Genomic DNA, 14,027 nt, shown 5'->3' with positions numbered 1-14,027 from the left:
CTACAGTAAATTGGGGTTATCTTTACTAAAACCTCCAAGAGCTCATTCACCTAGGTCCATATCAGTTTCTTCAGTGTTCCTGTCTAAGGCTTTCATGGATGACATATGTGCAAATGCAACTTGGGCCAATCCTCATACCTTTGTTACTCATTACAAACTAGATCGGGTCTCGAGGGGAAGAGTAGCCTTTGGCTCAACTGTGCTCAAGAGTATCCTTCCTTAGAGTCCACCTGGGAATGTAGGTAGCTAGGGACTCTGTCCCAACAGCTGAGGATGAATGAAAATTGACAACATCAGATAAAGAAGTTATGTACTTACCATAACGTTCCATCTGTGTTGTCCATTTTCATTCTTTCTCAACTTCCCACCCACCAACCTCCAATCTTTTTCACAATGGATTTCTGGAAGAACGAGAGATTATAAGGACACAACTGTCATTCATGCCGAGCTCAAGATATGACTTATTCTGTTAGGATTTTTATAGTTCTTCGTTCTACTTTATGTAAAACAGCAAACAAGATCTGAGATATGTTAGGGGTTGGTGCATTATGGGTAAGGGAGGACCGTGAGAGCTTTTTGGTGGCCACGAGCTAAAGTAATGGCCAAGCTGGATCCAAGGATCAGATCCAAACCCAACAGTAGAGGAAGAATGGAAATGGACAACACAGTTGGAATGTTATGGTAAGCACATAACTTTTTTTTTTATTTAAACAAAACTCAATTAATTCTAATTTTCTGCATCAAGACCCATCAACAATACTTGTATTTTCTTACATTCTGCTTCCCTCTGAATTGTCATTGCTCTATTAATGTTGATAAATGTTTGCTTCTCCTTCACAAAACTATAATGGTCAATATCTGTAAGTGTTGCCAATACCTTTGCTTAAACAGTGCATAATTTTGGATTCAATATTTTCACTTACTTCTCTCCTCAGCTGTTGGGTATATCGGATCAGTAAATATCCAACACCAGTAGATCTAGACTTTTGGATCCAGGTCTCAGGCTTCTGTCTCTACCCACAATTCCCCTCCATCAACTGAATACCTTATATCTCATTTGCCACTCAAATGCTTCAGATGTGTTCTTTGACTCTGATCTTTTTTTTTCCTTCACATAAGTGCAGAATATTTTTTATAATATTTCAGTTCACTTTCTAGCTTAATTTTTTGCTATTTTTCCTCTTTGTAAGATTTTTTTTCTGATTTGCCCATTCCATAAACAAAACAAAAACATATGCGTGTGTGTCTATGCATGTGTGTCTGTGTATATGTATGTATACATGTGTATGTATATATATATATATATATATATATATATATATATATATATATATATATATATATATATATATATATATATATATAGGTCTACTTTGATTCACTGAAAACTCATTTCACTGAATTTCAAAACACTCGCACCAAATCTCTCAAAGCTCAAGTCACTGAAAACTCATTTCACAGAATCGTATTTTACTAAATGTAAGTACTGTTGGGCGAATAAAATGTATATGCCCTTTTCCCCACTGTAGTGCTATCCTGGAGTTAGTATATATAGTTGGGGGTTGGTGGGGGCACAGCTGCCCACATTGGGGGTGTGGGGGGCTAGCCCTTCACCTACTTTTGGTTTTATATTATTAGCTTTCAGTGAAATGAGATTCATAAATATAAAAGCTAAGTAGTTGTGGGTTACACCCCCCCATACCCCCAACTGTGGGGTGGCTGTGCCACCCCCAAATATATATATTAACTCCAGGATCGTACTACCTGCACCACTCACTGTTGAGGGGCTGGGAGCTGTCCCTTTTAATCCTCTGTTTGTTTCTCAATCACTGATATGACCTTTATATCTGGATTCAGTGAATCCAAGTGTTTCCCAGGGATTACCACTATCTAGGCATCTTCATCTCTGACATTATCTCTTACTAGGTCAGCACTGACTGTGTTGGATCTTGATGGGTCTCAAAGCAGAAAGTTCGGCACTGGTGTTTGGGTGGCCAGGATTGACTCAGACATTTTGCCAATGATTAGGAAGTGCTGACTACAAGTGAGCAAGATGGAAATACCCTGACTGCCGTGAAGATCCACTTTTCTCCCCCCCAAATGATCTTTTTTGGGGAGCCAGAAGGATGGTAAGAATCTTTGATTACATAAATCACTTAATTTTATGTCTGACACTTCTAGCAACAGGCCTCAACAGAGGCAAGGGGGGGATAATCACAACTGATATACTTGTGGCAGAGTTTGTCTGGCGAACCAATGATTTTAGGGCCCATTATTCGACTAACTTTGTCAAAATTCATAAAATTAAATGGAAATGATTTTCTGTTTAGGCTTCCAAGAGGGGCATGGATCCCTTTTTGGCCCCACTTCCTGCTATTTTGGACTTTCTACTTTTTTAAGAAGGGGCTAGCAATTTCACTATTAAGTTTCAAATGGCTGCCATCTCTAATTTTCACGTGGGAGAGAAACAGACCCCTTTTGCCTCCTTGAAGTTATCTAAAGCCTTTTTAAAGGGCACATTTCTTCCTTGCCCTCCATTAAAGGACCTCTGTACCTCTTTGGAATGTTACTTTTTTACTCCAGGCTTTGACTACCCCCCCCCCCCTCCCCATACACACACACACACACACACACACACACTTTTGAACCTGCTGTGACTGCAGAGTTGAAGTGTATGTTTTGGAAGTTTACTATCAAAATCTCGATCACCTGTTATCAAATGTTCACATTGGTGACAACTTTCCACGAAAGCCTTAATGCTGATTTCTCAAAATAGTGAAAAAACACTGAATTTCGACATTTCTGACTGCTCCACCCCACAAAACAAGTGCTACCTTGAATCAAAAGGGGGGTAAGATTTTGCTTTTCGGAATATCTGTGTTCGACATTATCAACAGTCGCAGTTCGGAGTTCGCATTAGTGATGTCGACATGGGGTGATCGACATTTTGATGTGAAGGCTGTTTTGGAAGATACTTTTTTCTGATAACTGGTACTTCTGCTCGAAGAATTTCAGAGCTTCATGCCTGTTCCTGTAAGCCACCTTATTTGATATTTCACAAAGGTAGGGTTTCAGTTTGAAAAAGTTATAAATTTCTTCTCAAGGTAGCTTTGGAATTTACATTGAATCAGAGGATTGATTTAGCATTTGTCTTTATGAATTTCTGCAGCAAGGGGGAGTACACTTTCCATTTGATAAATATACGTACATCAACAATTAATATTTTACGTATAATAAACCAAAAAAACTTTAGAAAAACAGACCAGCTCGTTATTACTTTCCCTCTGGTCAAGTTTGGAAAGTGTATTTGCAAGGTAACTCTTTCCAGATGGTTGTCTGGCTGCATTTCTTATGGAAGAGGGTTATCCTTGCCCTGCAACCATAAAGCTCATTCTGCTGGGGCAGTTGCCACTTCTACAACCTTTTTCTCCAGAGTTCCTATTGATGACATCAGTGCTATGGCTTCTTGTTCTACTGTACAAACCTTTATATCCCATTACAAGCAGGATTTGCAGTCCAGGTCTAGGTCTTTGTTTGGTTCTACCATCTTTCTGAATATTCTTCCATGAGACATCCCAGAGGTTAGGTAGATGGGGACTCTAGCCCATCAGTTGAGGGCCGATGGAAGAGATAGTGTAAGATGTTATGTTGTATGTTATGTTGTCCCTCTCGCCTTCTTTCTTACTGGATGGGTTCGGAGCTGATACTCAGCTCCAACTCTGCTAATACACTAGCTCAAAGTCTCTGACTTGGCTTGTGGCTGAACACATATCCCACAATGCATTGGAGTAATCCCCAGATCTCATTTGCTGCTTGACGAGTTTGGATGCTCTCTTCTTGGCCGTGGCTAAGTGTTTTTCAGTTACATTACTAATAGCTGTTTTTTGACAAATTTCTCATTATTAGACTTATTGTAGTTCTTAGTTTAGGTAGTTTACCCCTTTTGCAGGGTTTTGGCATAATTTGTTTGTCGCCTGTTTGTGTGTTGCTTTTTGGCCATCGTTTTTTTACCTAGGCCTATCCTATCCCTGTCAGTCTTGTGCTAATTGTGTATTTAACTTTAGCTCATTTAAGTTAGAGAGTTAAAGGTAACACATTTTTTATTAGAGGGTTTGTGCTGTCTCTTTAATGTCAGCTCGGCTAGGTCCATTTAAGTTAGAGGGCCTAGCGCTCATTTAACTTAGAGGGTAGCGCTTTACTTTCCTGTACTGTTTTTTGTTGTGTGTTTAGCTTAGTTTATTTGGTAAAAGTTTATTGCAGTTTATTGGAGTTTATTGCAGTTTTCAGCATGTCTAAAGAGTCTAGAGATAAAGAACCCGCAGTCTCTGAGTTCAAGAAATGCCAACAATGCTCCCAAAAAATGCCCATTACTGATGGGCACAAGTGTGTATATGTACTGCTTAGGTGATATTCACTTGCAGGAGTCCTGCAGTTTTTGTCACTCCTTCAGCACTCAAGTGTTACATGTGAGGAAAAACAAACTGATTTTATGAGGTTTAATAAAGCCTTCTTTTGCTGAGGCTTTACAATCTTCTCCTACATCTAGCGACAAGTCCAAGAGACCTTCCTCTTCATCTTCTTCCTTAGCTCATTCAGAGCCTCCAAAGAAAATGCCTAAGTTGGCTGAGCAATCTATCTCCTCAGCTCTACTGCCTTCGGAACCAAGGGAGACATTCGGTGCAGAAAAATCTAGCTCTTTGGTTCCAAAGACTTCGGAACCGATAGAGACTACTTCTTGGAGCTGGTCTGTGGAATTAGAACTGGTTTCTCTGACTTTGAGATCCCCTATTCTGCAAAAATCTCAATCCCCCACTCTTTCATCCAGGTCCTCTAGGAGCTTATCTGATGATGATGTGGACAGGGTGGTGCTGAGGCTTTTGAAGTCACCGGCGCTGGCAAAATTATTCTCTGCTCCGACCCCACCGGTCTCAGAGCCACCCAAGATAACTACATCCACTATTCCTCCTCTGAACCAAGCTGGATCTTCGGAGGCAGAATGCCAGATACCTTCTGTGGTAGACCCTTCAGTCTCAAGACCCCTTCAGGATTCTTTGGAACCGTTGCCTACTCCAATACTTTCGGTGCTGTCCGGAGTGACTAGGAGCCATAGTTCTCCTGTTGGCTGTGGGAGGGGGGGGGCAGTCTTGGACCTGAGTCTCTTCGGTTCCTAGTCTGCCCCTCGGCACGTTGGCACAGCCGAGCTTGACTCCTACATCGGCCTCGGAGCCAGTCTCCTTGGTGCCGGGGATTTCCTCCGCTTCTTCAGAAATGGGGGTGTCTTGGAGCCAGGGGGATTGGCCTTCAAGGTGATAAAGGAGTGTGCTGTCCCCTCCTGCAGCTCTACTCAGGGATACTGGCAGTCTTCCCCCTCAGGCACCGGCGTCTGCTTCTGCACCATTCTATCCACCAGGGCAGCAGAGATTCAGGGCCCCAGGAAGCTCCATCGGGTGAGCCCCACTTTTCTGAGACCTCTCCAGACTACCCATCTGAGGAGCCACCTCGGAAGAGGACATGCAAGAGGAAGCATGTAGACTCCTCTGATGAGTCCATCACTTCTGACACTGACCGTGAGAAAGCAGAAGTGTCCCCACGGTCTCCCTCTGAAGATATCTCTTTCTCAGATATCCTAGAAATCCTAAAACAGAGAGGCGGTTGGAAAACCATCAACCCTTCTGATGAGGTGGCAGTTTACCAGAAGTCCTTCAGATGTCAACCTTCAGCCTCCTGAGTTTCTCCACCTTTCGATGAGCTTATGGATTTGGTTAGTTGAAAGGTGTGAGAGTCATCAAAGACTATGGAGCCAGTCTCTAGGAGGCCAAATAAGTTCCTGTCAGCTCCTTTGGACAAGGAATTTCTCTCTAAAGGCATACACATAGATGCTATGGTGGTGGCAGCAGCCACCAAAAAGGAACTCTTTGAGACGTCATCATTTGTCCATCCGCCGAATAAGGAATTGCAAATGATGGACAGATATGGGAAGCATGTTTTCTCATCAGTGACTTTCACCCTCAGATCGCGGGACTACCTCACACACTTTACAAGACTTCAAAGAGATCTTCTGAAGGAGTTAGGAGATACTCTACAAGGTTCATTAGCTGTGGGGGGTCTTAGAAAAAGTGACCACCCAGCTATCCACCTTAAATTCCATAGTCAACTCTTCCATGAGGCTGATATCATATGCTGCAGATGGAGTGAGCAGGGCAGTGGTTCTGGAGTTTCCCTGAGGAGGCACTCCTTGATGCGCTTGTGCAACTTTGCGGAGCCCTTCAAGTCTACCTCTACCAATGCCCTTTTTGATGGTTCATCTCTTTTTGGACCAGAAGTCAAGGACACACTCACCAGATGTGAGCAGGAAGGGAAAACTCTCTCTTTGCCTTTGTAGTACGTTTTTCTGTACCTTCAAGACCTTATCCTAAGGGCCAGAAGAGTGGAAAGATATGGTTCAAAAGATCCCATCTGGACAAAGCCAAAAATAATAGAGGGACAAATATCCAAAATTAGGGACAGATTGCAATTATTAGGCTTATAAACTCAGAAAGTTAATAAAATATATTTTGCATTATGATGCATTTTAATGAGGTATGTAAAGTCCGAAACTCAAACATCTTTCATTATTTTCTGGCCTCAATAATCAATAATTTGCCAGAAAACCACAAATATTATGATTAACAGACTAAAAATATGAGACTAATGTCTGGACATATTGCAAAAATCTAGACAGCTTAGAGAGGTAAGTGCATAATTTTTTTTGTTTTATGTATCAGTTAAATAACCTGACAGTATTTATATATTTGACAATAAATTTCTTGCAGTTTTTAAATTCTTACAAAATACACATGACATATCAAGTACAGGTATTATATACGATTTTGAAATTCTCCTGTAAATAACTTGATAATCTGTTTATTAATAATCTTATAAAGAAAGGAGAATTTAGAATATATTTGTAATATAAACTATCAATTTAAGAAGGTCTCATCTTAAAGAAGTGCATATCGTGTGACCCTTCAGAAATTTCTAGTGAAGTTGTTGATGTGAATATTTCTCTTAATTCTGTCTCTTTTTTATAGCCATCTCTGACTGTATTTCATTTGAAGTATGTATTATAATTAATGAACACATACCTCTCTTTTTATCTATATTTGCAAATGTATATGTGCATATAGATATATACACACAACTAGGTAGGCAGCGATAGAGCGATAGATACTGAGAGTGGGTATATACATAATGCATGCATAAAGATTTACATAAATACAAATAGCAACTGTTGATCTGTGTATCAAACTGCTGTTAGACAGATGAATACAAAAGGTGTGATTAATGTAAATACTAAATGCACAGTATGTTATTTCATCACTACCTGTTGTTAATATTCTCTTTCTTCTCAGAGATGGTGAAATGTCACCCCATTGGCAAGCCATCCCCGAAGCCACAGCTAATCTGCAGTAAATCTGGGGGAATGGAGAGTTGTTTCTTAGTGTGTCCATCAAACACACTATTTATGCCAGGTTGGTGTAATATTTTTATGTTTTTATGCATATAGATTTATTCATAAACCACTAAGCATAGCCCAATATACTACTAAAGCTGAATACAATTTTGTTTTGCTGGGTTAACTCAGTAAGGATTTTATAAAATAGAATGCTCTACGTTGCAGAAGGATCCTTGCTGAGACAGCTTCACATACCATACAACACAATTCATGCTACAATATCCTAGCATGTATTACAGCACAATCCAAGATGAGACATATTAATACACCTTACAGTGAAATCCACATAAGACAAAACTAGCATATATTACAGTACAGTCAATTCTGTGACAGTCTATCTGCAGTGAGACATAATAGCATGCAATGCAGTACATTATTGCAGCCTAACATACATTGTACCCAAGACCCAACAACCTTCCAGTTTCCAAAAGCTCTGGCTTCCTCACACTTCCACTTTTATAGCTCTGACCTCTTAGCCTGTTAGTGCAGAAAAATCTGGACAAACTCAGAATTAATTGGTGAGGGGCGGGGCAAAGGCCCAAAAATAGGGGCAGATTTTGAATACTGCTCAAATAAACTGAGAAAGTTGCTAAGGTAACAGGATATGCAGTAGCATGCATTTTCTGATGAATATGAAGTCTGAATCTCAAATGTCTGTCATTGTTTAGTGCCCTCATTTTTTTAATAATTTCCAAGAAAACCACAAATTTTATAAAGAACAGACCAAAAATATGAGGCAAAAATATGGAAATTCTGTGAAAATCTGGGCAGTTGAGAGGATCAGTATATAACAAACAAAAACTGCTGTCAGGTAAATCCCAGTATGTAAAAAAGGGAACTTGTAAAAACAACACTATACCGGGTACCACACAATAACGTCTTTATTAAACAAACAAATAAAATGTATAAAAGAGAGGTGAGCGCTTTCGCAACCTTAGTTGCTTAATCAGACATAGATATAAAACATTCTGTTGCTTAAATACTTATACACTCAATTAACTCTCAATTAGTGACATCATGCATTTAAGAAATTTAAAGTTATATTCAACCAAGATACATAGTCAAAACTGCTATAAAAAGACAACATAAAAACGTATAAGCATAAAAACATGTATGGGCATATGATAAAAAACTCTGTATGTATATCATGTATAAATAAGTGGTGTAACTATAAATAGTACTAAAATAAAATAATATAATAAAAATGTATATATGTGTATGTGTATGTCTTAAAGACGTGTGTATTAAATGTGTATTAAATGTAAAATGTATAAATATGAAGAGAATATAAATATAGGAGGGGTAGATGTTATATAAAATGTTGTATAAAATGTTATGAAAAAATTTTATTTGTGTGGGAGACGTCTTGCTTTGAGGAAAGGAACTAATGCTGTGGACCCATTTAGCCCTGGATATTTATCAGCATTGAGCTTGATAATCCATCTTTGTTCACAACTCTCAGTAAAGTTTTCTATGTTCCCTCCTCTCATATTCTTATAAATACGTTGTAAAACAAAAAAACTTAAAAGAGTGTGAAGGGTCTGTATTCATGACATGTTGAGCGAGTGCATTAGTTTTTTTATTATTTCTAATGTCCCGTATGTGTTCTAAAATTCTGTCCTTCATACATACACATATATACATTTTTATTATATTATTTTATTTTAGTACTATTTATAGTTACACCACTTATTTATACATGATATACATACAGAGTTTTTTAATCGTATGCTCATACATGTTTTTATGCTTATACGTTTTTTTGTTGTCTTTTTATAGCAGTTTTGACTATGTATCTTGGTTGAATATAACTTTAAATTTCTTAAATGCATGATGTCACTAACTGAGAGTTAATTGAGTGCATAAGTATTTAAGCAACAGAATGTTTTATATCTATGTCTGATGAAGCAACTAAGGTTGCGAAAGCGCTCACCTCTCTTTTATACATTTTATTTGTTTGTTTAATAAAGACGTTATTGTGTGGTACCTGGTATAGTGTTATTTTACAAGTTGAGAGGATCAGCCCTGAGGTGGGAAACTCGGCAGTCTGAGTGGAAAATCTACAGTACTTTCTTGATATCTCATGAAGAAGTAGCTCTGAGGCTTCTCAAGAGCAGCAGCTGGTACCTTTCTGCCATATAAGTACATTCAGGGGGACCCTTCCACACAGAAAAATGTATTATTTAGTTTATATTTATTTTAAATATAAAAAAGTGTTTTCATTTTTAGCAGTTCTGTCCCTTTAAGAAACTGTCATTCTTTAAAATTGGAAGTTTCCTATCAAGGACTGCTATTTTTGCCTTCAACTAATTTGGAGGCATATTTTGTGAGGAAATCTAAAAGAAAAGAAACTGAGCTTCAACACCTTCCAGCAAAACATATTTATTAAAATACCATAAGTGCTTTTGTTCCCAAGAACATACAAGGAACTTTAAAAAATACACAAAAGGATTCAAGGACAACCAAAGAACTCCAAAATAAATCAATTTTTAATGTATAAAAGGTAGAAGCAATAAGCACTTTCGTAGCAAAGCTACTTCATGAGATGCATATCACAACTAAACAATCCAGCTTCATTAAATACACTAACTGAATATCACATGACTAACAAGCATGCCTTCTTAAAGGCATACTTCATAAAAAGCACCTATAATAAAAAATCTAATGTAATATAAACATATATATATATATATATATATATATATATATATATATATATATATGTAAAAATTAATTAGTTAAAATACATATAAACATATGTAAGCAATATAGGCTATGAATACAAAATCAAATCATCTCCTGTTCAGTGGTCTGGCATTAAGTCTAGGTTTTAAGGGTACTCTGTCATTCAGACCATGGCCATAATCTCCACGTAATCTGACTGTCCATTTGGCTTCTAACTGCTCAGTTTGATTCCTAATATCACCTTTCCTAATATTCTTAAAAATGCGTTCCATTACCATAAATTTAAAAAGGTGAATGGTATCTGTATCTACAATGTGCTTGGATAAGGCACTAATTGTACTGCCTTTACTAATATGATAGCAGTGTTCCTTAATCCTGTCTCTCAGTGCTCTGTCAGTTTCTCAACATAAAACTTCATGCCGGTTAAACAGTAAGCCAAATAAACCACATGAAGACTACTGCATGTTGCAGATACATTCAATCTGTATACTCTGTTCTGATCAGGATGGTTAAACATACCACTACTGTCTATATATTTACAGGTTTGACAGTGTTCGCAGGCAACAGTGTGTTCATAGTCCATTTTAGGTAACTTATTTTTCAGATAATACAAACGTCTTTTTAAAGACTTCATATTTTTATACACAAACCTAGGTTTAATATCTGCTATGGCTTTAATGTCATCGTCTGTGTTCAGAATATCCCAGTGTTTCTCAATAATCACCCTATATTGTCTTATATCACTAAGATCAGCGGTGGTACAGCAGTAGCATTGTTGCCTCACAGCAAAAGGTTCTCCTGTTCGATTCTCGGCTGGAGTGCGGGGAGTGCGTTCTGTGCAGAATCTGCATGTCCTCCCCGTGGTTGGATGGGTGTTTGAAAGACATGCGTAAATGGGCGTGCCTTAGTTGAAGTTTGGACATCGAGCTGGCACCTTGGCATTCATGAAAATCTACTGCCAATCATTAGCGGACCAGAATTCCACTGTGGCGACCCCTAACTGGGAAAAGCCGAAAAACAAAGAAAAAAGATTGTCTTATATCACTGGAATAATGCAAACATAATTTTAATTTATCATTCATCTGAGATTTAATCTGTGAATCACTGCTATATTTTTTACCAAAATAAGGCCTAGCTCTACTGTTTCTTAAACTAGATACCAACTCAACACTCTCAGCAACATCATCTTGTGTGTAACCTCTAGCAGTAAAGGCTTCCATTAAAAACTGAGTTTGTCTAATAAATGATGAGGAAATTCTCACAGAACAAATTCAGAGAGGAGTTTTCATGGTTTCTACCCCTTCGGGTCAGGAAGTCCGATCATCTACTACCCCACCCATTACAGCTCCTTCTGTAATCCAACCTGTGGTTTTAGAGTCCTCAGATCCGAAGAGAGCAATGTATTCGGATCCGAATGCTACTCTGAGTGCACTGGCTCTGACATCCTTGGAGCTTGATGACTCTTGGAGCCAAAGCATCCCTGCTGGATCTGGGAGGATGGAGTTGACTCTGAGGTTTTCGGAGCTGTCTCTTCCTCTCTGACCTTCGGCACTGAACAGCTTGGCTCTGACTTCTGCCTTGGGAGGATTGTTCTTGGGGCAGAGGGAGGCGATGAGCCAGAAACTCACTTTCTCTGCTCCATTGCCTTCCTTCTCCCCCGGAGCGATCTGCCTTTGAGGTTGTGAAGAGAGTGTCTGTGCTCTGGCAGGTCAAATGGGTCCTTCCCCCTCAGATCCACCTTCTACTTCTCAGTTGACTTTGAACTGTGATTCTCAACATTCTACCACACAGGGACAGCCAACTCAAAGCTTCCAGACTTCTCAGCAGGGTATCTTAGTCTCTCATGATACTTCAACAGACCACCCCATTGAGGAAGTTTCTAGGAAGAAAAAATGTAAAAGGAGGCACTTGGACTCTCCTCAGTTGTCAGTCACTGAGCATACAGAGTTCGTTGAAGGAGAGGGCTCCCCAAAATCAACATCCAATGCCATCTCATTTGGAGACATTCTTGAGATCCTTAAGCAGAAGGGTGGCTGGTCTGCCCAAGACCCATTTCTCGGAGGAATCAGTATTTCTGGAAGCCTTTGGGACTAGCCTGTCTACCTCCTGGGATACTCCCCCCGTCGATTAACTCATTGATTTGATTTCTAGGCAGGAGTGGAAGGAATCTGATTATAATTGAGACAATCCCCAAGAGACCAGATCAGATTCTGGCTCCACCGGTAGGCAGGAAATTTTGTGGTAAAGGGGTGCCAGTAGATGCCATGATGGTGGTGACAGCTACAAAAAGGGAACTTGCAGAAGAGAGAGTCAAGGGTGCTAGACAGATTTGGGAAATGTGTTTATGCTTCAGCGACTTTTTCACTCAGATCACTGAACTATTTGGGACATTTTATGAGGCTTGAAACTGATTTGATTAAAGAGCTATAAAAATCTCTTACTGAAACTGCTGAGGCTCAACCTTCAGTAGTCTCTCAGTTGGCTGCCCTACAGTCTATATCAAATTCTTCCATGAGGCTTATCTTGCATGCTATAGAAGGTACCTCAAGGACTGCAAGTTCAGTTATTTTCATTAGGAGACATGCCTGAATGCTCATGTATGATTTTTGTAAAGCTCTTCAAGTCATTGTTCATCAGTGCTCCCTTTGACGGCATTTCTTTGTTTTGCCACACAATAAGGAACACAATCTCCAGGTGTTAGAAAGACGGAAAGAACCTCTCGGCAGTGGGTGTGAGTTGTTTGACCCCTCAAAGACCTTTTCCAGGAATCAGCTGGGAGGTTGAAAAATATGGTACAAAAATCTCAGGGTCTTTTCCAGGACACACATGGAAGTAATTCCCCCAGAGGCAGAGAGGAGAGTGATAATGGAAGATGACACCCCCATGGCAGAGGAGGCTGGCAAAACTGGGGGTCTAGAGATTCCTTTTCTGACAGATCCTTTCAGCGCTCCTGAATGGAAGCCAATTGCCTGCTTCTGGAGGCAGTCGGGGGTTGCTTATCTCTGCACTAGATAGCCTGGCTAGATATAACAAAAGACAGTTGGATGCAGAGAATTATTTCCAGAGGTTATGTATTTCCCGTTTCCCTACCTCTTCCATTGTCAAGAAAATTTCCCAATGTTCCACCCAATCAAAGGAAGGCAGTAGCACTAAAAATACAAAAGCTGCTAGAAAAAAGAGTCATCCAAGAGATCCTACCAGACCAATTAGAATCTGGAACTTACTCAAGATTCTTTTTAGTACCAAAGAAAACAGGGGACTGGAGAAAAATTTTGGATATCAGTATATTGAACAAGTCCATTAGACATACTGAGTTCAGGATGGTCATGGTTCAGTCGATTCCGCCCTTTCTTGGCAAGGATGACTGAATGTGCTCAGTCACTGAAGCCATAGACAAGGGTAAGGTGGTTCACACAGCCTATCTTGACCTTGCCAAGGCTTTCGACACCATCCCCCATTCTGGAATTATAGCTAAACTCCCTAAACTAGGTATAAATCCCTACATCACAAGATAGGTTGCCAACTGGCTCACTTGACAGGACCCACACTGTAAAAGTTGCAGACTCCAAATCTGACTTCAAACCAGTGACAAGTGGAGTACCACAGGGTTCAGTCCTGGGACCTCTCCTGTTTGGTATCTACTTCTCTGAACTACAGGCTAACACAGAAGGCCTTTGGCTAATAAAGTTCGCAGATGACTGCAAACTAGGATCCATAGTCGAGTCCCCAAATTATGTGGACATCCTACAAAAGGGCCTCACTGAGACAGATGCCTGGTGTCAGAGCCATGGCCTCAAGCTCAATGCCAAAAAGTGCATTGTCATCCCCTTTGGGAAAAAACTCTGTA

General features: G+C 39.6%; 1 protein-coding gene across 1 annotated transcript in view; it reads left to right on the top strand.

Moving 5' to 3' along the window:
- Window positions 1-14,027, top strand: part of SCUBE1 (signal peptide, CUB domain and EGF like domain containing 1) — a 4,299,807-nt gene that overhangs the window by 3,141,925 nt on the left and 1,143,855 nt on the right. Inside the window, exon 12 of the mRNA XM_044087300.1 lies at window positions 7,392-7,511. Within this exon, the coding sequence (XP_043943235.1) occupies window positions 7,392-7,511 (120 nt within the window). The remainder of the gene's footprint in view (window positions 1-7,391; window positions 7,512-14,027) is intronic.

Source organism: Protopterus annectens, chromosome 11.part0 (genome assembly GCF_019279795.1).
Source record: "Protopterus annectens isolate FY-2018-M chromosome 11.part0, PAN1.0, whole genome shotgun sequence".
Classification (NCBI taxonomy): domain Eukaryota; kingdom Metazoa; phylum Chordata; order Ceratodontiformes; family Protopteridae; genus Protopterus; species Protopterus annectens.
The sequence above is the reverse complement of the archived record's forward strand: the minus strand, read 5'-3'. Positions and strand labels throughout refer to the sequence as shown.